Source organism: Camelina sativa, chromosome 5, assembly GCF_000633955.1.
Source record: "Camelina sativa cultivar DH55 chromosome 5, Cs, whole genome shotgun sequence".
Classification (NCBI taxonomy): Eukaryota; Viridiplantae; Streptophyta; class Magnoliopsida; order Brassicales; family Brassicaceae; genus Camelina; species Camelina sativa.
In genome coordinates this window covers 27,089,612-27,112,922 of record NC_025689.1, presented here as the reverse complement: position 1 = coordinate 27,112,922, position 23,311 = coordinate 27,089,612, and the positions used below count along the sequence as shown (strand labels likewise).

At 35.8% G+C, this 23,311-nt stretch overlaps 5 protein-coding genes and 1 non-coding gene across 9 annotated transcripts in view; 3 read left to right on the top strand and 3 right to left on the bottom strand.

Moving 5' to 3' along the window:
* The window catches only part of LOC104787669 (autophagy-related protein 18h), a 6,028-nt gene extending 4,238 nt beyond the window's left edge, over nucleotides 1–1,790 (top strand). The window contains exons 6-10 of one of the 3 annotated variants that reach the window (XM_010513272.2): nucleotides 38–391; nucleotides 510–685; nucleotides 772–851; nucleotides 924–1,376; nucleotides 1,475–1,787. In XM_010513272.2, coding sequence (XP_010511574.1) covers nucleotides 38–391; nucleotides 510–685; nucleotides 772–851; nucleotides 924–1,376; nucleotides 1,475–1,479 — 1,068 coding nt within the window. In that variant the 3' untranslated portion in view covers nucleotides 1,480–1,787. Of the gene's footprint in view, nucleotides 1–37; nucleotides 392–509; nucleotides 686–771; nucleotides 852–923; nucleotides 1,377–1,474 lie in introns of all 3 variants that reach the window. The other 2 variants (XM_010513273.2, XM_010513274.2) reach the window with 2 other exon arrangements.
* On the bottom strand, nucleotides 2,386–2,923 carry LOC104787671. The gene is made up of 2 exons (XM_019246036.1): nucleotides 2,652–2,923; nucleotides 2,386–2,566 (listed from the first exon to the last, which is right to left on the bottom strand). The coding sequence occupies exons 1-2, from the start codon at nucleotides 2,889–2,891 to the stop codon at nucleotides 2,420–2,422; spliced, it is 387 nt and encodes a 128-aa protein (XP_019101581.1). The 5' UTR covers nucleotides 2,892–2,923; the 3' UTR covers nucleotides 2,386–2,419.
* On the top strand, nucleotides 9,142–10,071 carry LOC104787672 (probable histone H2AXb). Its single transcript, XM_010513277.2, has 2 exons — nucleotides 9,142–9,407; nucleotides 9,746–10,071. Exons 1-2 carry the CDS (start codon nucleotides 9,201–9,203, stop codon nucleotides 9,965–9,967), a joined length of 429 nt encoding a protein of 142 aa, XP_010511579.1. The 5' UTR covers nucleotides 9,142–9,200; the 3' UTR covers nucleotides 9,968–10,071.
* On the bottom strand, nucleotides 10,042–11,683 carry LOC104787674. Of its 2 annotated transcripts, none has more exons than XM_010513278.1 (7): nucleotides 11,454–11,683; nucleotides 11,208–11,369; nucleotides 10,865–11,008; nucleotides 10,718–10,780; nucleotides 10,611–10,637; nucleotides 10,421–10,516; nucleotides 10,042–10,336 (listed from the first exon to the last, which is right to left on the bottom strand). In XM_010513278.1, exons 1-7 carry the CDS (start codon nucleotides 11,652–11,654, stop codon nucleotides 10,145–10,147), a joined length of 885 nt encoding a protein of 294 aa, XP_010511580.1. In that variant the 5' UTR covers nucleotides 11,655–11,683; the 3' UTR covers nucleotides 10,042–10,144. The 2 variants fall into 2 exon arrangements, with proteins under 2 accessions (XP_010511580.1, XP_010511581.1); XM_010513279.2 differs by having other exon boundaries at nucleotides 10,724–10,780.
* On the top strand, nucleotides 11,709–11,781 carry TRNAA-UGC. Its single transcript has one exon. It is a non-coding gene; the product is annotated as a tRNA-Ala (tRNA).
* Nucleotides 16,162–17,606, bottom strand: LOC104789622 (40S ribosomal protein S21-1-like). The gene is made up of 3 exons (XM_010515293.2): nucleotides 17,530–17,606; nucleotides 16,614–16,746; nucleotides 16,162–16,439 (listed from the first exon to the last, which is right to left on the bottom strand). The coding sequence occupies exons 1-3, from the start codon at nucleotides 17,604–17,606 to the stop codon at nucleotides 16,374–16,376; spliced, it is 276 nt and encodes a 91-aa protein (XP_010513595.1). The 3' UTR covers nucleotides 16,162–16,373.

Below are 23,311 nucleotides of genomic sequence, written 5' to 3'. Positions count from 1 at the left end.
ATTGCAGTCTTCAGCTAATGCCTTGGACTATCTACTGGTTTACACACCATCAGGTCACGTAGTTCAATACAAACTCGTTCCATCTCTTGGAGGAGACCAGGCTGAGAGCAATACGCGAAGTGGAGCAACTTCTGTGCTGACCTCTGAAGAGGAACTGAGAGTGAAAGTTGAACCAGTTCAGTGTTGGGACGTCTGTCGTAGAGCAGATTGGCCAGAGAGAGAGGAGAACATATGCGGGCTTACTTATGGTGGACGAAAAATTGCAGAGCTAACTGTTGATACTTCTGATAGCGAAGATCTCACAAAGCCTCTGGAGAAACACCACGTTTATCTTGCCAATGCAGAGGTGCTGATAAATTCTGGAAGAAAACCAATCTGGCAAAATTCAGAGGTGCCACCATCTACTTTTCTGTTTCCTTACTATCCATGATGAAACACGATATGGTCATGTGTTCTTCCTATATAGAATGTACAATGTCTGACACGCCCTTGAATTTTATAAATTCCAGATATCGTTCTATCCGATGTTTTCACCAGACACTAATGGCAAGAACCTGAATATGGATCAAGGTGGCGGGGAGAGAGAAATTGAGAAAGTGTCTGCAAATGAGGTTGATATTAGGCGTAAGGATCTGCTGCCAGTATATGATAATTTTCAGAGTGTGTATTCCAGTATGCGCAACAGGTTAGTTACCTCACTAACTGCATACGTCTTACACATTGCGTCTGTCGATGATGCAATTGGGAAGTGGTTCCTTCTTATGCTTGCAGGGGATTTTCTGGGGAAAGAGATTCAGATTCTTCTTCTTCTTCTGATCCTGGACAAGTTAAAGAAATTCATCCATTCAAAGGTAAAGCAAAATTTACTTGCTTAGCGAGAGCGTTATAGCATTTGTCAAATCTTAAAATTGAAGTGTTAGCAGGTATAGCTTACCCCGAGAATGAGGAAAGGAGAGGAAGTGCCCATTTTGCACCAACTCCAAACCAAAATCCTCATAGCGGAATTGTAACATTTAAACAACCTGTAGTGTCCATCTCTTCTGCTGTTAAAGACGGTGATTATGTAGACGGCGCTCATCTCCTTCCAAAGAACGCCTCCCTACCCGCTGAAACAAGAATTGAAAACAGCAGCGGGACAAGTGGAGCTTCAAATGTAAGTTCTAACCGTTCTGATATGAGCATGAGTGCAGCAGACGAGGGTGAAGGAGGCCCCATAGATGACTCCCCTAATTTCGAGCAGTTTTTCAAGGAGGTAGTCTCCAGTGAAACTGCTACAGAGGCAGGAAATAAGGATTCTCCATCTGATGGAAAACTCAATGACGATGATGATGATGATGACGACCTCCTTGGTGGTGTTTTCGCTTTCTCCGAAGAAGGTAAGAAGAATCCAACCCATGTCCCGTAACTTTGGAATGAAGTGAATCCGCAAATAGTATTATCGCTATATAGTCAACATTTTTTGGATGAATTGCAGGTTGAGTCTCGTGAAATTATGGGCTTTCAAAGCTCAAATGGAGAAGGGTTCTCGTACTAATCCCGTTTGCTGCAACTTACTCACTGATGATCTTAATACCCTAAAAGAAAAAAACAATTTAAAACCAATTCCCTTTTATCATCTGTTTCTGTAAATGCTTGTAAATGAATTGTTCATTATCAACAGTCTCTCGATTTCCATGGACTGTTTCTTTGTATTTTTTTTTTTTTTTCACGTGTAACTCTCTCTATTCATTCATCGAAAAGAAAGAAAAAAGGAAAAAAGCTATGCAAAAAAAAAAAAAAAAATAAATAAAGATTTATTTCGTTTGGTTTTTACTTTTTACTACTCGAAGGCATTGTGTTTTTTTTTCCACACTGCAGTGTTGTAATATCACACTGATGCTTTGACTGTAAAGATTTTGTTGTAGAGACTTTTGTTGTAGAAACTTTATCTGTTAAAATTTTAATGACTGTTATTTTTATTGTATGTTTTTCATAAATATAAATTATGCTAAGAATAAATTTATGTGGCAACATAATGAATTTTATTTTAAAAAAAAAAATTTGAAAAACTAAGGCTATGAATGGTTGCTGGTTTTTTACTGGTTTTTAGATTTTGGTTTTTGGATTTTGGATTTTGGATTTTGATTTTTTAAGTTTTTGATTTTTGCTGTAGATTTTAGTTTTGCAAAATCTTGAATGGTAACTTAATTAGTTTTTGGTTTTTATGTATAATAATTATTTTAAAAATAGTAAAATAAAGATTATAAATTTTTATTTAAAGATAAAAAAAAATACAATGATGCAGAAAAAAAAAAATACTTTTATTGCAAATAGAAAACACATTATTGCAAAATTACTATCATCATCATCGAAAACTCTATAATGATGCAGAAATTTCATCCTGAATCCCTTCCATATACTGCATCGGAGTATCATTTTGCTATAATTCTTCATCTGAATCAGAATCTTCTTCAGCTATATTACTAGCTATATGATCTGAATTGATGTGTTTGGTACTGAAAAGCCGATCCAATATATCAAGGTCGATAAGAGGATTTGCTCGGAGCTTTGAAGCAATTGGTGTTTCCTATATAAAAAAAAAGTTTAATGTATCAGTTTACCATATATGTTCTTAACTAACAATATCATGTGATAGGATACGTAAATATTACCTTAATACGTTCATTCCACCATGAGTCGTTCATGTCAATAGCTAGAGTGGTGGGATCAAGTCCAACTCCAGTTTTTTCGATCAGACGACAATAAACATCATAAAGTTTTTTGAAACTGTAAATTTTGTTTTTTAGTGAAAGCCATTCAAGATCGTGACCTGTGGCTTCTTGAAATCCTTTTCTAATTCTCGATTTACTCTCTTCCTTTAGAGGGCCAATACGCCAATTAATAAGCTCCATCTCAATCTCATATATTTCAAGTAAATGATGAACCATACTATCGGTCCATTGAATCTTCGGCTTTATATCATATTAATTGTTTACATACACATAATTAGTCATGGTAATTTTGTACTACGGTAGGATAGACATCACTAGAAAATAAACATATCAACTAAATAAGTACCTCTCTGGCATTTGATGATTGTCCTCGATAACCCATACCTACAATAAATTTTAATGTAAACATCATAACAACAAAATAAAATTTTCTAAATAAATAGTGTTGATATAAATAGATAATGGTGTTAGACTAAAATTTACCGCAAAATTCAAGCTTGATTTGCAGAGATGTTTGCACTCATAGGATGGGAATGAAATTTGTGTGTGTAGAAGACAAAACGTAGCTCTTTTATAGTAAAAAAATTATATAAGAAAATTTAGTTTAATAATAACAAATATGCAAGTCTTTAGTAAATACCCCTAGAATAGGTTTTAGTTTGTTCCTTGCACAAAAATAAGGTTTCGTTTGTTTTGGAATTTAATAAGTAAATTAAAATAAATATTTATATTAGAAAAAAGAAAAAAGAAAAAAAAGTCACGGTGGAAACCCACAAAATGTGGTTTTTAGATTTTATGAAGGAAATTCAAAAATCCTCCAAAAACTGGTTTTCCTAAATTTTAGGAAATCTATTTTTTCATAATCGTGAATGGCTTCAAAAGTGGATTTTGTAGAATCTAAAGCCAAAAACCACTGCAAAATCAAGTGCCATTCAAGGCCTAAAAAACTCATAAAAAATGAATAGATAAATATTTTCAACAAATTAAAAAATATAAAGATATGACATAATTGATTATGTGTTATAATGGTTGTTGATGCAAAAATAATTATGAAAAATGGATCTCAAAATAACAGAAATAAAAAATCTATTTTTAATGAATTATAATATATTTGTGATAAATTATACATAGATTGAAAATGAATGTTTTAATCATCATGAATAATAAGAAAGAGAAAAATAACTACAGTTTTATTATTATTTTTTTTTTATTTTTTACAGCCAAATAAGTCTCATATATGTGACTTTAAAAACTTGTATGTATAAACTAAAAAGATGGGCAGTTAGACTTTTAAGGCTTTTAAACATAATAAAGCAATAAAAGCATGATTGGTAAAATTTTGGCTTTTAAGACTTTAAATTAATTTTAAAGCCTTAAAAGTCTCTCCCAATCAGAACCAAAATCTCACAAAAAACTTTTAAGGTGGCAACTATTTTCACAATAAACCATCAAATCAATTTGCCTGCTAATTTTTGTGAACCCACGAATAAAAACCACTTAAAGATTTTATGTAGCAAAATCATCACTTTATAGTAAGAGTTAGATCAAAACTTTGGAAGTTTAAAATGGAACTGGTTACCACCTTAATTATTTTTTAGCATTTTAATGCAGTTTAGCTTCTGTTTGTGCATTAGGATAGAATTTGCAATGCATTTGCATATTTGTTTGTATAAACAGGTGATTAATTAGGTCCTTCAGAAGGTGGAAGTAAGCTGCAAGAGAAGAGAGGATATCCAGTGAAGCTGATCAAGGCCAATAAGATGGACAAAGCAAGCTTTCAAAGTCACTCGACCACCCCACTCGACCAGGCACACGACCGAGCAAGGAGAGGGACTCGACCAAGGGGCATCAGAGCTTTAGGATGCACTCAACCGATCACATGGTCGAGCACTTACCCAGCCAACTTTGTATTTTTTCCTCTAGCTAAGTAGGGCTTCCCCTTCCTCCTATAAAAGGACATTGTACCTCTGGCCGTGAGAGAGAGAGAGAGAGTCAGACCCAAAGAGCATTAAAAACCTAGTTTTTACCATTTTTAGAGTTCTTATTCCTTTTGCATCTTTTAGTATTTTTAGCACTTTGTAATTCTCATAACTTTTGATTTGTTTAATATTTGATCTTGCTTCTTTGTATTAAGTTGTAGATCTCATCATCATCTATTTATTTATATCTATTTCATCATTTTCTAGGTTTGTGTTCTTCATCACCATGTGTAGATCTGACTAGTGAACTAGGATCTTAGAGATGGGATATGTTGGTTAAGAGATATATGATTATCTAGACTGTTCAAGCTTGTTTGTTTATAATTCCCTTCCAGATTAGGAGATCTATATGCTATCTTTGTTCTGAGAAGTTAAAGATAGATCTCAAGTTTCTTATCATTCAAAAGATGTTTAGGATGCTAGAATAAACTAATATTGGAGATTAATATGTCTAGCCTAAGAGATTAGTTGTCTAGGGTGGTTTTTGACAAAGAATCTGGATCTTATGCATGTTTATTCATGTCTTAGCTAGTGAGAACTAGGTCTAGGAGTGTTTAAACCTGATTGTTATTGTCATGAGAGTGGATTAGCAAGTATTTGAGATCATTTTCTAGGGCTAGCTCTTGTTGATTGATTTTTGTTGAATAGTCTAGGTAATTGTAGCTTGATACCAACCCACAAATCCCATCTCTAGGACCTGTTTTGCATATTGTTTGTCTATTTAATCACTTATATTTGCTTCATGTGTTGTTTTATTGCTTCTCTGGGTTGTTCAAATTGTTTAGAATAGCTTCTCTGCATCGTTTAGCAACACTCGACCACACTCTACTGAGTTCGGTCGAGTGTCTGATCGAGCATCATCCTGTTTGTTTTGTTTATGCACTGTTTCATTCTAGTTTGATTTTCTTGCATTTGCAAAAATGGTTTGCTTAGTACTTGCTCTGCTTAGTGTAGTCTCTACATTTGTTTAGTCATTGTCATCATTCAATAGTTTAATCTTGCATTAGTATTGCTTAAGTTGTCTAGTTCATTGCATTTCATTTCTGATCAGTAGGTTGTTAGTGACAAATCCATCTTTGATACTTGGCTTAACTTGAATGCATGTTCACATCTTGATTGCTTACATATCACACTCTTTATGGTTTGACATCTTTTATGCTACAACTACATAAGTGTATTGAAACACCTTGCATCCATTATGATCATTCATACTTATGTATGTTTGTTTGATTGCACCAATCATTCATTCATAAGTACTTAGGAAAAATCCTAGTTTCAAGAGCGAAAAACATGCCTTATGCATTTGGTTAACTGAGTGGAGTTAAGGGTTCTTCTTAGTATTATTTTGTGGATAGTGGGAGATAATTGAGTTTCAAATCACATAAGACTTTTATGAAACTGAAATTACCTCTTTTCTTTAAATTGGAATTTCGTTTTCTATACAAATTGTGAAATTCATAATCATGATTTGTATTTTTCCTAATTATTAACGCATTTTCTTCTTAGAATCAATTTGTTTTTATTTTTTTAACAAAGTAGATTTTTATGCTTTGAATACTTTTAAACTTTTATGAGGAGGATTTCCATTGATTTTGATTTTTTCAATGGTTTATTCCCTAATTCGGAAATATTGGTTGATGAATAACTCAGGTTAGTGTTGTTAAGCATCCATCATAAATTTTGAATAAGAAGAACATATGGTAATATTTTTACTTTTCTAAATTCATCCAATTTGACATCGATTTTTCTTTTTCAATTGAAAATTTAGGAAAAGAATGAGGAGGAATATGATATTCCTCTTCATTTCTCAAAATTTTTACCATTTATAATGAATATTATTTCCTCATCATTCCTCTACATTCTTCATAAAATGAGGAACACTAGAACAAAAATGTTCCTCCCCAAAATTGATGAGGAACAAATGGAACAAAAAAATAATAAATATTAAAATTCATTTTTTATTTTAAAATAAATAAAAATTATGTTTATTAATAATAATTTAATTTTATAATACAATAATATTCATATTTTCACAGTATATTGGCAGAAAAAATATATTTGATACAAAATTCCATGTTAAATTAATTTGAAAACTTTATTTGGAAACTGTATGAATAGTAAAATAAATTTAAAGATGTGTATATCGTAAATAAAAACTAAAGAATATTTTAAATTAAATTTTATGGTAGGTTAATATTAACTATTACTAGTAATATGATGTCTCTAAAACTTAATTCACAAATTTTATTTTAAAATCAAATGTAAAAGTTATTTTATATACATTAAAAGTAGTATTAGTATTTTTATTGATTGATTTATTTAATATTTAATATACTTTTAAAATACTGTTATTATTACCAATTATTATTTTGTTGTTTCTCTACATATTTTCTTTTCATTCCTCAAAAATTGTTTATTCTGTTCCTCATTGTTATTTTATTCATTTTCTTTTTGTTCCTCTAATGATTACCAGTAGAAGCCTAATGTTAAAATGATATTTATACATATCCTTCGTTTAGTTTATGAACTTTTGAAAAAATCTAATTTGAAATTTCTTGTTGGTTAGGATATTGGATGCCATGTATCATCTATGTTCACACAAAACAGAAAATTAGTTGAATCGTTCATATTGAAAAATATACAAATTCTAATTGTTATTAAATCTAAAAATATATTCATCGATTTTTTTATTTATTTACAAATATATGCGATGACATTCTTATAATACTTTTAAAAGGCCAAATGTAACATATTAATTATTCCATCCAGCGACTACATAGCAAGGGATCAACTCCCAATACTTGTTAAATAATATGTACTAGGATATATCCCGTGCTTAAAGCACGGGTCAACATTTTAAAAAAAAATTATAATATAATAATTAAAATTATTATTTTTTTTTAATTATTTTGTTTGAGATAATATTTATTTAAAATTGTTATGTAAATTTATTAGTCTATTTGAATACTAATTATTTTAGAATATTATAGTATTTTATTTTTGATGTATTATTACAGTTTTATATTGTTTGTTGTTATATTTGCATCATTATTATGTGAAATATAAAATAGTAATTTTAATATTATAATTGTGAGTAAATAAAAATTATTAATTTATTATTTATATAAATTTAGTTTTACCAACCTGCCAATGTGGAAATTAAAACACACATTTCATACAATGAATAATATATCTTCGTTTTAAAAAAATCAAATCACAACATATGCAGAAAAATATGCATTTTAAATTATAAGTATTATATGAAAATTCCAAACAATTTGTAAATAAAATAAAATAAAGATGATAGGAGAATCATAATTTGAAAACTTAACAAAATCTTCGAATTTAGTTATTAAAAATAATTGTATTGTATACTTAGATATAAATTCTTAGTTTTTAAAATTCTGATTGGTTTATATATTTTTTTCAAAAAAATAATTAGTAATTTCGTCCATAATTTATTAGAGAGAGAAAATTATTTTTTAGATTTTTTAATATTTGATCCGTAAGTGTTTTTTATTTTTAATTAATTATATTTATTTAAATTAGTTAATTAAACTTAATTATTTTTTTCTAATGGCAATTGAATGTAATTTTTTACACATTTTAAGGTTAGTTTTATATTTGTACTTCTCAATTAATATAGTAGGATATATTTACATATATATATTATTTTCTGGTTAAAAGATCAATTGTATATTGACAATATTAATTCTTGAATAATAAAAGTTAACTTTCGTTGAAAAAAATATATACATTTCAGTGTAAATTTTTGGATATCCTCGGTTCAATTTGGATAATTTAGATAAAGGGAGTGTATTCAATTTAACATTTTAAGTGATTTGTGTAAAATTTATAAATCCTATGTTATTCAATCATGAATTTTAAAAAGTCTCATGAAATCTATTGTTATTGAACTGATGATTTAAAAATCTACTTTAAAATCCACTGTTATTCAAAACAGTTTGTGGATTTGGATTTTAATAAGTTTTAGGGATTCTAGAGGATTTGAGAGGATTTGTTTAGTTAAAAATACAGAAATCCAAATCTCAAGGTTTTAGGTGGAATTTGAAATTTTTTTACCATAAATCATATCAACTTTCTCTAAAATCTATCAAAATTCCAAATTTTCTAAATCTCATAGAATTCTTCAAAATCATGGTTTTAATATACCACAAAAATGTTTAGTACCAAATTTTAATTTGGTACTAAACTGAAAATTTGGTATTTTCTGTAATCGTAACCGTTCGTTCCATTTGCACCCACTATTTTGGAAAGACGCGTAACCAAACCAAAAAATAAAAAGAAAAAACCCGCGAGAACCAAAGCAATGGTGCTACGCTGGCAATCCGCGTGACTTTTCACTAACCAATGACAATCCATTCTCTCAACACTATATATAAGAAACCCTAAAATCAACTCCACTCACAAATTACCCAGCCTTTTCATTTTTTTTTTTCCAATCAATCGCCTCTTCAAATTAATTTTCCGATTTTTTTTTTTTGAAAAAATGAGTTCCGGCGGCGGCAGTGGAACAACCAAAGGTGGCAGAGGCAAACCAAAAGCTACAAAGTCCGTTTCTCGATCTTCCAAGGCCGGACTTCAGTTTCCCGTTGGTAGGATCGCTAGATTCCTTAAAGCCGGTAAATACGCCGAACGTGTCGGTGCTGGTGCTCCTGTTTATCTCTCCGCCGTTCTCGAGTACCTCGCCGCCGAGGTAACGAACAATCTTCTCATTTCTCTCGATTTCGATTTCTTAGTTGCCTTGATTTTTCAATTGCAAAATCGTGTTTAGTATATATAGTCAATGATGAGAATATTTAATGATGTGATTACTGTTTTTGAATATTGATTTGAATTGCGAAATCGAGTTTCGTATTTTGTAAATTACTTAAGAGAATTACTCGTTTGATCTATATCAATAGAAGTTTGCTAACCTTCTGATTTCTTGATCTTTGCGTATTGTTCATGATTTAGCTGATACTGATGATTAAATGGATTATTAGGGTCTCTCTAGTCTGATTTTTAATATGATGGTTTGATATGATCATATAGGTATTAGAGCTAGCTGGAAACGCAGCAAGGGATAACAAGAAGACACGTATTGTACCACGTCACATTCAGCTCGCTGTAAGGAACGATGAAGAGCTTAGCAAGCTTCTTGGAAGTGTTACGATTGCTAATGGAGGTGTTTTGCCTAACATTCATCAGACACTTCTCCCATCAAAGGTTGGAAAGAACAAAGGAGATATCGGATCTGCTTCTCAGGAGTTTTGATTCTTTAATCTGATGATGTTTACTCTCTCTTTGAGTTTGAGTTTTTAATCTTGTAACATAGACTGGTCTCTCTCTTCTCCCAACAGTTTTGAGATTTCATATTACTTTTAAAAATGTGTTTGCAAATTGAGTAATGATTATGGTTTGAATGATACTTATTTTACTTCATTAAGAAGATCAAAATGTGGAAGCAGATTCAATTGCTTCGATACAAGAACCAATAGGTCTGGCTTTAGCCATGGCTTCTGCAAGTGCAACTCTTGCTTCTCTGTAAGAATGTAATATGTAGACAGTGTTTGAAACAGCCCATTTGATATGAGACTCCTTTTCTGTTTCTGTAAATCCTAACCATCTTAGAACATCGTTTAACTGCAACAACACCAATTCACAAATGCACATTAGAACTAGATGGTTAGTCGTCTCACACTAGAATTGACTTGAGTTTGTGTGAACCTTGACAACATCTGAGTAGAAACCTTCTGAGTATCCGAATAGTAAATGTTCGGCTACCATTCCTCCAAGTATCACACATGAAAAGTTGTTTAGTGTCTACATTCAACAGATCCCACCAATCAATTACAGAAACACTTTGAGCTATAACAAAGAAAATCACTCATTACAGTTGCGGTTGAGGAAATGTTACCTTGGATGAGATATTGCCTTGAGTATCCTACATTGTAGAAGAACAAAAGAGTGTCAAGTTAAGAAGATACACAACAGAGATATTATATATACAAGTATATAACATACAGATACCGATAGATTCATTCGGCCGTCCATATCATCTTTCATTAGCTGGTTTGCAGCACCGACCTGCGGTAATAACATAACTTGTAGTGGTTTGGAACATAGACAAGCTCACAAATTTGAAATATGAAAAACAAACAAACCACTTACTTGTTTGAGGAACTCGAAGCCCACAAATTCTACTCTCCCGGTCACACTGGACATATTCTGCCTAACAGCTTCCAATGTTGGCACTTGATAGTGTCTTGGAAGAACTCCAAGCAAGTAACCAACCAGAAAATGACCAGATTCATGCTGCAAAACAAGAAAGTTGTATCATCTCATCACCAAAACAAACAACGTTTTTGATAATTTTCTCCAATCATCACTTGACAACAATGTTAAGTTAGAAATTAAGGCAATATTAAGTTCGAAGCTATGAGAGCTACTTAGATAAATTTGCAATCACATACTTTTAATTTGTGACAAAGAAACTCAAAAAGATGTTGTTCACCTGAACAACAGCGAACCAATCTTCTTCAGGTGAAGTTTTTGTTTCTTCCTCTTTAGATATTCTCACTGAATCTTCAACATAAACAGATTCAATGCTTCTTGAGACCGAATCAATCAACGACCGGAGATGTGTTTTGCTACTCATATCTAATTTCTTTGGAAGCTAAAGCACACAAAAAAAAAAATGGGATTAGGCATGCTTTTGTGAAAATAAAGCATGAGAGATAGAGATGAGAGAGAGAGAGACCAGTTTAGCAGAGCCGAAAGCTGTGAGGCAGCCATGTTTGCCCTTGAGTTGTTTGACGAGAGAGAGAGCAGTTTCGTAATTGCCTCTCGAGAGTTCTTTATTCACCCTCTCAAGCGATCTCCGGCGACGGTCCACCGGAGATCTAGCTCCGACCACTCTTAAGCGGCTGGGTTGGAGGAGATAAGAAGAGGTAAAGCTCATACTAGTTTGTGTTTTTCGAAATTTAGTAAAAGTGAACTGTTATGAAGCAAAGATGGGGATGTAGCTCAAATGGTAGAGCGCTCGCTTTGCATGCGAGAGGCACGGGGTTCGATCCCCCGCATCTCCACTTTTTATGTTTTTATAAATTATAAAGTACTAAAATTTTCCTAATAAAAATTCACTGGAATAATTCAAAAGTGTACCAGGAGTTTTTTGCCAATCTTAGGCTTCTTAGCAAATTAAAACTTAAATTATATGTATGTTAAAATACAAATAAACCAATGGTATGATTCAAAAGGATTAATTGCTTTTATACCCAAAAATCTGAAACCGAATCCAAACAAACCCAGAAATATACGTATTTTAACTAAAATCTGAATCCACTCGGAAACAAAAACCAGACCAAATCATTAGTAATTATATTTATGTTTAGCTAAAATGTTCACTGTTTTTTTTTTTTTTTTTTTTTTTTTTTTTTNCTATTATTATTAAAGCCAAAAAAACCATACAAAGCTTGGTTATGTGTAAACCAAAACAAACATGGGCCATAATTTTTAACTGGACCTAAAATGAAAATCAAGTCCAACAAAAAAAACCCTTAGGCTAAGAAAACTAAAATGCTTAATGACACATCTCTCGAACGTGGAAGCTTGCCTCACGAACTTCACCGACACATGTGCAGCTCGTCATCACCGTCTTGTCTACGCCGTACGAATCATTTGCCGGAAAAAGAGAGAAACATATGGAATGTTATGATAAACATATGAAGAACTAAATGATTCTCAAATCAGAACCTCAATCTTCTCTGATTCCTATTGAGGATACACGATTCAGTTCTTTTTTGCTTGAATATTCTCTACGAGATCATAAAATCGGATTTTTTATGAATTTCAGATCTTCTTGCACTTTTTTGAACTTCCAAGCCTTGATTGATTTCTAGATCTTGAGATTTCTTTCGACTAGAAGTTGAAGTCGAAGCTTGATATTCCTCCGACAAAGCACAGCCCTTAGAAACTCTATTTCTTCGAATTGAGCGTCCCAGAATTCATAGCCATAAGAAATTTTCCCTTGACCGGAATAAGCTGGATGCAAAAGCTAGATGAATCACCGAGAAATAGGATGGTGAAACCCTAGACGAAATCCGGTCTTAACGTCGCCGAGGGGGCCAACTCATACCGGAATCAAAGCCGAACATAGCATCATCAAGGTGACCAACACATGCCGGAAGCAAAGCCGGACATAGCTGTAGGGAGCGCAAAAATCGAATTGAGAAAATATGCGAATTATATTTAAATAACGAAATCAAGAACAAATTACAACAGCACAACAGCATAATATAAAGTAGTAAATAAATCACGGAGGCGAGATATGATATCTCTTTCCTTAATTCAATAAATCGGCCGTAAGTGCTTTCGGACAATCACAATTTATGAATCCCAGGATACAACCGATCACGAACTATTACAGTAGCACACTAGTAATAGAACTCAAGCGAACAGATCTACGTTATACTCTCGAGACTACTAACTATAAGAACTTACTCTGACTAAAGCAAGGGAGAGGGAGAGAGAGAGCTCTGCGGCTGGACTTATTAGAAGGAGGGTTTGTGTTTTTCGAGTGTGAGAAATAATGAGAGGCTGCATCTCTATATATAATGGAAGGAGGTGGTCTCGCGTGAATATTCAGAAAATATTCTCTGAATATTCTCGGAGTACTGCGCAAGTTTACTTGGAGTTTAAGCCAAGTCTTTCCAAAAAATTAAATGGGCCTACAGCGGACCAAAAAATGATCGGCGAGGCGAGAATTCCCACGAGCCCACGCGCTAGCGCCCGCGCCCGGCCCGGTTTGGTTCGGTCCGGCGCGCGTGTGGGAACTTCCTTCTTCCTTCTACACACTTTTGAAACTAGAAGAGTGTGAAACCATATTTTCGATGTGGGATATTTCCCAAACCATCCCAAGTAGCTAACTTCACACTCTTATTTCTCATTCAAATCAACTCTGTTTTGGACGTATGAGTATACCATCTTGTAGTACTCGTTACCAGCTTTCCATTGCACTATCGACCAGAAAAAGTCCGATCAGCCATTTGGCCGGAATTTGGCCGGAAATTTGCCGGAAAATCATTGTCCCAAAACCTGCAAATTTTACAGAAAACTGCAGTTCCAACAATCCCCCACATGAATAGAAATAAGTCTAAACATATGACGAAAAAACTAACCCTATAGACTGACACTACTAGCTAGACTAGATAGACCTTCGAGTGTATATGCGAAATCTAAATGTATCTGAATTGGTGGCCTTAGATACAGTTATCTAAAGGATGAAAATGTACTCTGAAAAGTAATAAAATTGAAAAATTGTATTAGAAATAGTTTCAAATCATTTTGAATCACACAAGGCTTTCAGAATGGCGATAGTTTATTAGCAAATGCGTTGATAGGTGAGGGTTCTTGTATGTGGGAAATATTATATGGCGAGAGAAGCGTTTCCAAAAGTAGAGTATACCCATGCATGCATGAAGTTTCATTAACGAGACTGATGATCACCAGTACCAGCAGCCAGCTTTAATTGTGTCCAAGATTAATTAGAAGTGGCCATTATTTGAATCATATACATCTCGTTTGCGGTTTGAGGATGTCAAAACAAAAAAAAAAAGTTTGCTTTATTTTTTCTATCAAGTTCAGTCGGTGGTTTATCAATTTTTTATGGATCGAAAATATAAGCCCAATTAGTAAATGGCCCACTGGAAACCGGAAGAAGAACACGAGTTTCGTTCGTAAATATAAAAGGAGGGTTTCTCTAAGCTTTAGGTTTTGGAATCGTGTGCTCTAAGCTTTAGGTTTTGAAATCGTGTGCGTCAAGTTAAGGCTGTTTTCTCGCGGCGGGGCTGTTCCTTGTCGAGTTGCTGAGGTAAGGGCTGTTCCTTGAAAATATTTTTCTTTTCTTTTTTCTTATCTCTCAGTACGTACTTGCGCCTTTGTTGGGGTTTGTTTTTTGTTCTTAAGATTTGATCATTCATGTTTTTCTTAGAATCTGATTTTAGTGTGTTTTTTGGTTCTGAATTGTAGAAAAAATATAAAATGTCGCAGAATGATTCAAAACAAGATCCGGCGGCAGATGGTTCAATCATGGAGATTCCTCTAGATCCGGAGGATGGAGAATACCGTGCTCAGGAGGATGGAGGAGCTCAGGATACTCAAGCTGAGTCTGAGACTGAGTGTGGACCACCCGATCTTCTTAAGGGTCCTCCTACTCCTCCCACTCTAGTCAGGGGTCCCCCTCCAGGCGCACCTCCCAAGTATAGACTCCCTGTGGTCACGTTTCCACTCCCTGAGTATAGACTCCCTGAAGGGGTCACTCAGAAGGAGATTGATATTATTCACCTCACTGCGCAGTTTGTAATTCGGTATGGTATCGGTTTTTACTTGGGTTTGAACAAGAGAATGGAGGAGGATACGAGGACGAAGAACCCTCTGTTTGACTTTTTGAAGCCAAGTCATCGCTTGTTTAATTATTTCGATCGGCAGGTTGTTTGGCATGCGTGTATAGTAAAGCCATCCGTAGACGACGACGACCTGCCTGCTATGCCCGTTGTTATTGAGGGTTTTTTCCGTCTTCTTCCTCGTCTCGAGGAATTGGGTATGTATACTTATCTGGGTGGTTTTTCTCCCCTGGCTGACGAAGAATGTAATAATTTTCATCTAAAAAGACTGCCGCCTCGTATGCCGTCCGTCACTGCGATCTCAGCTTGCTCTTCTTCAGCCTTACGTTCAGCTTCCACCCCCTTCAATGGAGGAACCTGACATTGTGAATCCGCCCCTTTCAATCAATGCGGCGCAACATGCCTCACGTATAGCCGGAATGACTCCTCTTCCACCACTACCTCTACCAGAGTCAGTCCTTGTTCCAGAAGACCAATTTCTTGCACGACATCCGGTGATTGTTTTCTTCCGACTCTTGCATTTCCTTTTTTTTTTTTTTCCTCTTAATTGACTTGTATCTGAGTAGCAGTAACATACGTACGTTTGCAGGGTTTTTCTACAGTTACGGTTTTTGTTGAAAACTTACATGTCAAAGACATCGTAGTGGAGTCGCTATCGCAAACCGTGGCAACTTTGAAGAAGAAAATAGCTGGGGAGACCCGAATTCCACCAAGCAAACAGAAGTTAAGTGGAAAAGTTGGGTTGTTAAAGGACAACAGGTCACTTGCACATTACAATGTGGGGCCAGACGACATCTTGACACTATTTATGGAGTGGGGCCAGACGACATCTTTAACCCGTTAGAGCAAGTTTATCGGTAGTATCATAATTGGAGTCTCTTATATACTGTTTGAATTTTTTAAGAATTAATTGTGTATTGTTTTGTAAATAAGAACCTATGATTTCTTAGTTAAAATTTTATCCAATGGTAAGTTCTAATTTTGGGTCTCTTATTTTTGAAAAATTGTTTTTTGAAATTTGATAGTAAATATGAAACTCAAACTTGTTAAACCAGAGATAGTAAATATGAAACTCAAACTTGAGATATAGTAGTTGAGAATACTAAATAAGAGTCATCATGAATCATGATTTAACTTTTGATGGATATGTTACATAGGTGAAAAGAGAAGATTTTGATGAAGAGAAATAGATTGTGATGAAGATTGTGATGAAGACAAAGGTTCACATCTAGATTTCAAAAAGAAATCTAGAAACTAGAAAACAAAGCTTGTTGGTCTTACTGTTGTTTGGCTTCAACCTTCTTCTTCTGCCATAGCCTGTCGACTCCACTGTCGGCATCACCCTATATCATCACCCTATATCGTTTCAAGAAAGTGTTAAACAATTTCATGTACTAACACAAGCATTACATGACCAATTCTAGTTAACACAATGATCCAGAACCAATTCCATTGCTATACTAGATTAAAGTCAGACAAGTCTCAAGATTTATGATAAAGAAGCTGTCTTGACAAACCTGAGCACGGACAAAACCGCAAAGAGCAAATGTAGTGAATTGACCAGTATACACCCCATCAGCATCGAGATGACCAATGTTGAGCTGCACAGAAGCATGATCCTTTGATGTGATCAACCTGTTAGTAGCCAAGCTGCATTATTAATCCAAAAACAAACAAGAACAATCAATTGATTAAGTTTCCTTACAATAATAATAAAAAAGTGACTTGACCCTCTTCGTTCTGCATCTTTTGGAGAAAAAGTAACTTTCTCTGAAATAATTGATCAAAGAAGAAGAACACAAACCTCCTTGAGACTCAAAGCAGCACCATCTAGCTTTGTCAAAGTGGCTCTCTCAGTGCATCTCTTGCCCGACTCTTTCCTGTTTGATTACCAGTGACGTGAAAAAAATCAGCATAAAGCAAACAAAGTAAAACCTCTCCTAAACGAAGGTCAAGTTAAAAGACTTTCTTTAAACATCATGGCATAGATGCACATCAGTTGAGTAACATTGAATATTATATCGTCACTTTGAGTACCTCACTCTGGTTTCTTTGCCACATCAAATCTACTAGCTGGTTAGTTCTATTATACTACTTTGATACACATCTGGTGTTGGTGCTTATGCAATTTGAGCCAAAAGAGCTTACAAATATCAATAATTCCAAACATACCTGTCGCAGTTGCTATTCCATCAATGAAGAACCCGCATTCGCCATTATTGCTCTCACATCAGCAAAATCGTCATTCACCAATCAGGAATCTACGAAGCAACAACAAAGATAGCTGGGATCAAATGAAAGAGATAGAGAGGGAGAATGAGAAAGGGATACCTTGAGAGAGGATCAGAAATCAAAGAACTCTAAATTGGGATCAAAAATCAAACAACCCTAATTTGTTTACCTAATCGCGAAATCTCCTCCGCAACGCATCACCTCCATCGATTCGATCTCCTCCGATACGCATCACCTCCGACCCCAACCTTCTCTGATTCCATATTCTTCAATTCCATCTTCTACCGCAAGAGAAAGAGAGAGAGACAGAGAGAAAAAAAGTTTCTTCGTCAAAACTCGTCGATCGGGCATAAATTTTTTTTTTCTTCTATTATTTTCTTCGTCCAACAGAACCGTGACACGTAGCGTCTCTTAACCCAAGTTTGAGTATACTATATAAGAGGCTCCCTTACCTTTTTTATTTTGTTCTGATTTATTTTTTTAGCAACAAAACACTAAGATCCGGGTATGAACCCACCGATAAACAAGCTCTTATTAAGTTCTGTTTATGGAGTGGCAACTGTTTATGGAATGGCAGCTGCTTGCGTCTTTAGTCTATGATACTCTTATTATGTTTCATGTTTAAACTCTCTTTTATTCATTCAGTTTGGTTTCTCTTTCAGCTTAACGTTAATCCATCCACATCAGATTTTGAGACTTCTCAGCCCATCCACATAAGATTTTTTGAAACTCATTTTTAGTTTGACACGTGGCAAAGGCAAAAACTCTATTCCAAAAAAAAATCTATAATCCCGTTATTATTGCTTTTAACATGTTAATTTTTTTGGTTTCTTTTCCTTCTCTTTCTGTCTCGTTATCTCCGACATTGAAACGAAGAAGACAGATCGTGTGTTTGATTTGAGAGGAGAATCAATCAGAAGAAGAAATCGAAGAGAAATCTCTCTTGTATTCGAGTTTGGTTCGGAGAAGTTTGTCAGGTCAAGGTTTGTAAATATTTCGTCCTCTTTTTTTTTTTTTGTTTGTTTGTTTGTTTTTGGTTAAAAAATCAGTCCAATCCTTGTAGTCATCGAGTCCATGTTTCTATTATCTGGATTTGTTTGGTGGTTGTTCGATCTCGTAAGGTTTTACGTCGATTTGGATCCGAGATTAGGTTTTTCTCACTGATTTAAAAACCTGTAGAAATTGGGTCGAATTGAGAGTTTTGGACAACACTATGCATAAATCTGTGGTTTCTTTCTAAGCTTGAGTAAAAGTTTGAAGATGCAAGCAATTCTTATTGTCTGATTTGTCTTTTTTTTTTTTTTTTTTTTTAATTTAGTTCTTTAGTGTGATTTACTTTGTGAAACTTTAAATCTGAGAAGGTGTAATTTGTTGCTGCAGGCATTCTACACACCATTGTCTTTCATCTGTGAGCTTGGTCTTCTTATCCGCCCTAAAGATATTGATTTGGAGCTTTTTGAGATTACAAACGTAAGTTTTCATTTTCTTTCTCTCCTCTATGGTTTTGTAGTTATGCTACACAAACAGATGTTTTACGAGTTTAACCAAATGGTGAGTATGCTTTGATTTTGATGTATATAATAAACCCAACACTTGCATCATTTGACCAATTCCTGTTAACGATGGTGTAATCTACTGTGTTTCTAAAAATTCAATTCGGTCTCCCTTTATGCTTGTGATTTTGTTCAATCTGTGTAGCTGAAGAAGTTTAATGAGAGTTTGTGTTGCCAACGAATGCTGTTATTAGTCTATACAAGTCATGATCATCATTCTTGATATTAGTGAGAAATAAGTTTTTGTTTCATCTCTCTTTCTACAGATGGATATGTCATCGTGTCCTGTATGTGGATGTAAGAATTTCGTCTTTCAGCCTCTTCGTGTTCCTCAAGCATTTGAGTTCTCATGTTCACGGTCACCATTCTTACTGCGCTGTGGTATATATAAATTTGACTTTCATTGTTTTGTTTTAAAGTCTACCAAACTATTAACATCTGCATTTTTGATATTAGTGTTCTCGTTCCCGCGATTTCAATTTCCATTTCCACTCTCGCTTCATTTGCCCGATAAGGGACATATTGGTTAGGTGGGATCATTTTGATCTTGATGCTCTGGCACGGGTTCAATTTTTTGAGGCTTATGAGACAACTCTAGGGCAGGTATTCTAAACTAAACTGTGTCTCAGTATTTCTGCTAATTGTTTTCAATCCAGTATAATCTTTTTGTACGGTGGTTCACTCGATTTTGTTCTTATATCATAGATATCCGTTCGTCTTTATGAGTATAAAAATAGTTTTGGTCGAAGTGAGGGATTTGGTGGAAGTGAGGGCCTTGATGCATTTAAGTCTCATCCTACTCTCTCTCGTGTATACAAGGATGTAAGTGTTTTACATACTTGAGTGCAATCTATGATGTATATATGCCCATGTGTTGATAATGATTCTAGTTTTTTATTTTGTACCTTTCATATGGAGTGAGGAAGTAGAGGAGGCTTTCAGAAAGTTGAAGGGAGCGCTGACAACCGCACCGGTGTTAGCTCTGCCCGAACCAGACCAACCATATTCTGTGTTTACAGACGCATCAAGAGTTGGAGTTGGATGTGTTTTGATGCAAGGGGATAGGGTGATTGCCTACGCCTCTAGACAGCTAAGGAAGCATGAGGAGAACTACCCCACACACGACCTGGAGATGGTCGCTGTGGTGTTTGCATTGAGGATTTGGAGATCGTATTTGTATGGAGAAGCTGTTCAAGTATTTACGGACCACCAAAGTCTTAAGTACTTGTTTACGCAACCGGATCTTAATTTGCGTCAGAGGAGATGGATGAAGTTCGTAGCCGATTACGACTTAAGAATCCAGTATCACCCAGGCAAAGCAAACGTAGTAGCGGATGCGCTAAGCCGAAGAAAAGCACAAGTGGATGTTGAGAAGGACGTGGAGTCCTTAACTGAGGAATTGAAGAAGGTAAGGCTTTTAGCCTTGGAGGGAGAATCCAGTGAGCCGTTGGGTTTATAAGCCGTAACTCAAGCGAGCCTACTACAACGAATTCGTGAAGAACAACCTAAAGACGAGAATCTGAAGAAGATCATCGAAGAGTTGAAAGGGTTAGAAGGACCAAATGCTAGTGGATATCATCTGGCGGATGATGACACTTTACTTCTCAATGGGAGAATAACCGTACCTGACCGGAACGGATTGCGAGAAGAGATATTAGGAGCCGCCCATAGCTCAGCATTGAGTATACATCCAGGGAGCACCAAGATGTATAAAGATGTGCGTAGGTACTATCATTGGCCTGGACTGAAGAGAGCAGTAGCAAAATGGGTAAGCCAATGTGATTCATGTCAACGAATCAAGGTAGAGCATCAAGTGCCAGCAGGATTGCTTCGCAACTTGCCCATACCGACGTGGAAATGGGACTCTATCTCTATGGATTTTATTACCGGCCTACCTATAAGAAAAGGGAGGATCAATGACGCAGTGTGCGTAGTGGTTGATCGTTTAACCAAAGTAGCCCGTTTGGTTCCAGTGAGGAGCACGGATCAAGCGCCAGTTCTGGCAGAGAAGTACATAGACGAGATTTTGAAGCTCCATGGAGTGCCAGCGAATATTGTTTCGGATCGCGATCCAAAGTTTGCGTCAATATTCTGGCAAGATTTACATAGGGCGTTGGGAACAGATGTTCATATTAGCACCTCGTTTCACCCAGAGACTGACGGGCAGACGGAGAGAACCATTCGAACCATAGAGGACATGATTCGATTGTGTGCGTTGGAGTGGTCGTCAGATTGGGAGAAGAATTTGCCATTGGTGGAGTTTGCGTATAACAACAGTTATCACTCGAGCACCGGCATGTCGCCATTTGAAGCCATGTACGGAAGGCTGTGTAGAACGCCTTTATGTTGGACAGAAGTGGGAGAGCGGACAAGTTTCAATCACAAGTTAATTGATGAGACGACAGAAAAGATCAAGTTTATTCGAGAGAGCATGAAGAAGGCTCAAGATCGCCAAAAGAAGTACGCAGACCGTAAGAGGCAAGAAGTGGAATTCGAAGTTGGAGACATGGTGTATTTGAAGGTTGCACCACAAAAAGGAAAGGATCGTTTTGGCAAAGTAGGAAAGCTTGCGGTAAGGTTTATTGGACCATACCGGATTGAGAAAAGAGTTGGCGAGGTAACCTATCGGTTATCAATGCCCGAGGTTATGCGATTGCATAAAGTCTTCCACGTTTCACAACTACGGAAGCATGTGCCAGATCCTAGAATGATTGTGCCAGAACCTATCGAGGAGTTGGAGCCAAATCTCACATACCCCGAAGGACCGTTTGGAATAGGGCAAAGAAGGATTCGGAAGTTGAAGAATAGAAGTATTCCTCAAATCCAAGTGTTCTGGGGAAAACAGAACCGTAAGGTCACCACATGGGAAGATGAGGATAGGATGCGTGCCAAGTATCCTCAGTTGTTTGCGGAAGAAGATGAGGCAGGACCATCAGAACCCTATGGAATTCGGGACAAATTCTATTAAGGGGGGGGGAGAATGTAGTGACCCTCACCCAAGGGTAAAATTTTGACGTGTTTTCGAGTCCAAAGGACCGGAAAAAGAAAGGCAGAGAGAAGAGCTGGAAGTTTGATGAAGGGAAGTCCGAGAAAAAGTTAACGGACCAAGAGTTGTCCGAGACGTCCGTGACGTACCGCCCGTACTGTCCGAGACGCATCGTCCGACAGTGCCGAGAAATGCCGAGAGTATCGAGTACTCGAGGGAGAGTACCGAGTACCCGAGAAAGTGTCGAGTACTCGAGGGAGAGTACCGAGTACCCGAGAGCGTGTCGAGTACTCGAGGGAGCTACCGAGTACTCGAGAAAAGCATCGAGTACTCGAAGAACGTTGCCGATGGATACCGATAGTTGCCGAGAGAGCTGCCGATGACCGGCGATGGTCAACCGAGAATGGAAAAAGTTTTCCCCAAGTATCACTTAAGGAAGTTAAGTGAAATGATTATTTTAATCATGGAAGTTTAGTGGAGTTAGTGGATTCAATATTTTAATCTTGGAAGCTTAGTGGAGAATTAGTGGAGATTAAAAAAATGAGGAAGCTTAAGTGGGAATCATGGTGGCTTCTCATTTTGTTTCCAAGTGTTGGTGTCACTCTAATGAAGAGAGTGCATGTGAATCCTATTGGTTGCCTCCACCGCACAAAACTCTCTATAAATAGCTTAGCTCTCCTCTCATTTTCGCAAAAACAAAGAAGGGATAAGTTGAGAGAATTGAGAGAGAAAGTAAGCAAGAGAGAAGAAAGAAGAAGAGAGTTTTGCGAGAGGGAAAGAGAGAAAGAAGAAGAGGTGTTGCGAGTAAGAGTGAGACGCAATATTAAGACTATCGACCAAGACCATCAACGTTAGTTCGATAAGGAAAATCGAATCTAACCAAGAGGGAGACCTGAGTAGCCGCGAGAAGACCTTCACCAAAGAAGATCATTCGTCAACGGTTTACTGTGAGTTCAGGCACATATTTGCATCGGCTTAGATGGAGAGTTGAAAACATCCATCTAGTGCGCGGTTTTGCATGTTGCATGTAGATGCATTTTCTTGAAGTTCTGTTATATTTTCTTGTTTAAATGCATGCGGGTTGAGGTTGTGATAGTTGCTAGATCGAGATGATCTAGTAACAAGGGCAAGTGTTGGTTGGAATACTTGTGAAATTATGGGTTTGAGAACCGCATAAATTCAAGTATAAGTTTCGGTGAGATTTTAAGACGCTTTAGTCCGCGAGGGATTCCCATTTGGCCGATCTGTATCAAGCATCTCAACAGGCAAAAGAAAGGAATGTTGAGACCAACCTCATCTCTGATGAAGCTGGACCTTCTTACCATGGCCTAAACGATGAACCCCATCTTGATATAGCAGATTTTCTCATTGATAATGAAAACGGAAAATCATGCGAATAAGGCCTATATGCCATGATATGCTTTGTCATAGTTTGATATGTACT

What these genes read in the sequence shown, in the direction of transcription:
- LOC104789622 (XM_010515293.2), bottom strand. Translation starts at nt 17,606, where the DNA reads ATGGAATTGAAGAATATGGAATCAGAGAAGGTTGGGGTCGGAGGTGAT. An exon ending in AGGAGATCGAATCGATGGAG is followed by an intron (nt 16,747 to 17,529) that starts GTGATGCGTTGC and finishes TTAATAATGCAG; the next exon opens with CTTGGCTACTAACAGGTTGA. An exon ending in GCGGTTTTGTCCGTGCTCAG is followed by an intron (nt 16,440 to 16,613) that starts GTTTGTCAAGAC and finishes GTGATGATATAG; the next exon opens with GGTGATGCCGACAGTGGAGT.
- LOC104787674 (XM_010513278.1), bottom strand. Translation starts at nt 11,654, where the DNA reads ATGAGCTTTACCTCTTCTTATCTCCTCCAACCCAGCCGCTTAAGAGTG. An exon ending in ATTGGTTCGCTGTTGTTCAG is followed by an intron (nt 11,009 to 11,207) that starts GTGAACAACATC and finishes CTTGTTTTGCAG; the next exon opens with CATGAATCTGGTCATTTTCT. An exon ending in TCTACTCAGATGTTGTCAAG is followed by an intron (nt 10,337 to 10,420) that starts GTTCACACAAAC and finishes GTGTTGTTGCAG; the next exon opens with TTAAACGATGTTCTAAGATG.
- LOC104787672 (XM_010513277.2), top strand. Translation starts at nt 9,201, where the DNA reads ATGAGTTCCGGCGGCGGCAGTGGAACAACCAAAGGTGGCAGAGGCAAA. An exon ending in TCGAGTACCTCGCCGCCGAG is followed by an intron (nt 9,408 to 9,745) that starts GTAACGAACAAT and finishes ATGATCATATAG; the next exon opens with GTATTAGAGCTAGCTGGAAA.
- LOC104787671 (XM_019246036.1), bottom strand. Translation starts at nt 2,891, where the DNA reads ATGGAGCTTATTAATTGGCGTATTGGCCCTCTAAAGGAAGAGAGTAAA. An exon ending in GGTGGAATGAACGTATTAAG is followed by an intron (nt 2,567 to 2,651) that starts GTAATATTTACG and finishes TTTTTTATATAG; the next exon opens with GAAACACCAATTGCTTCAAA.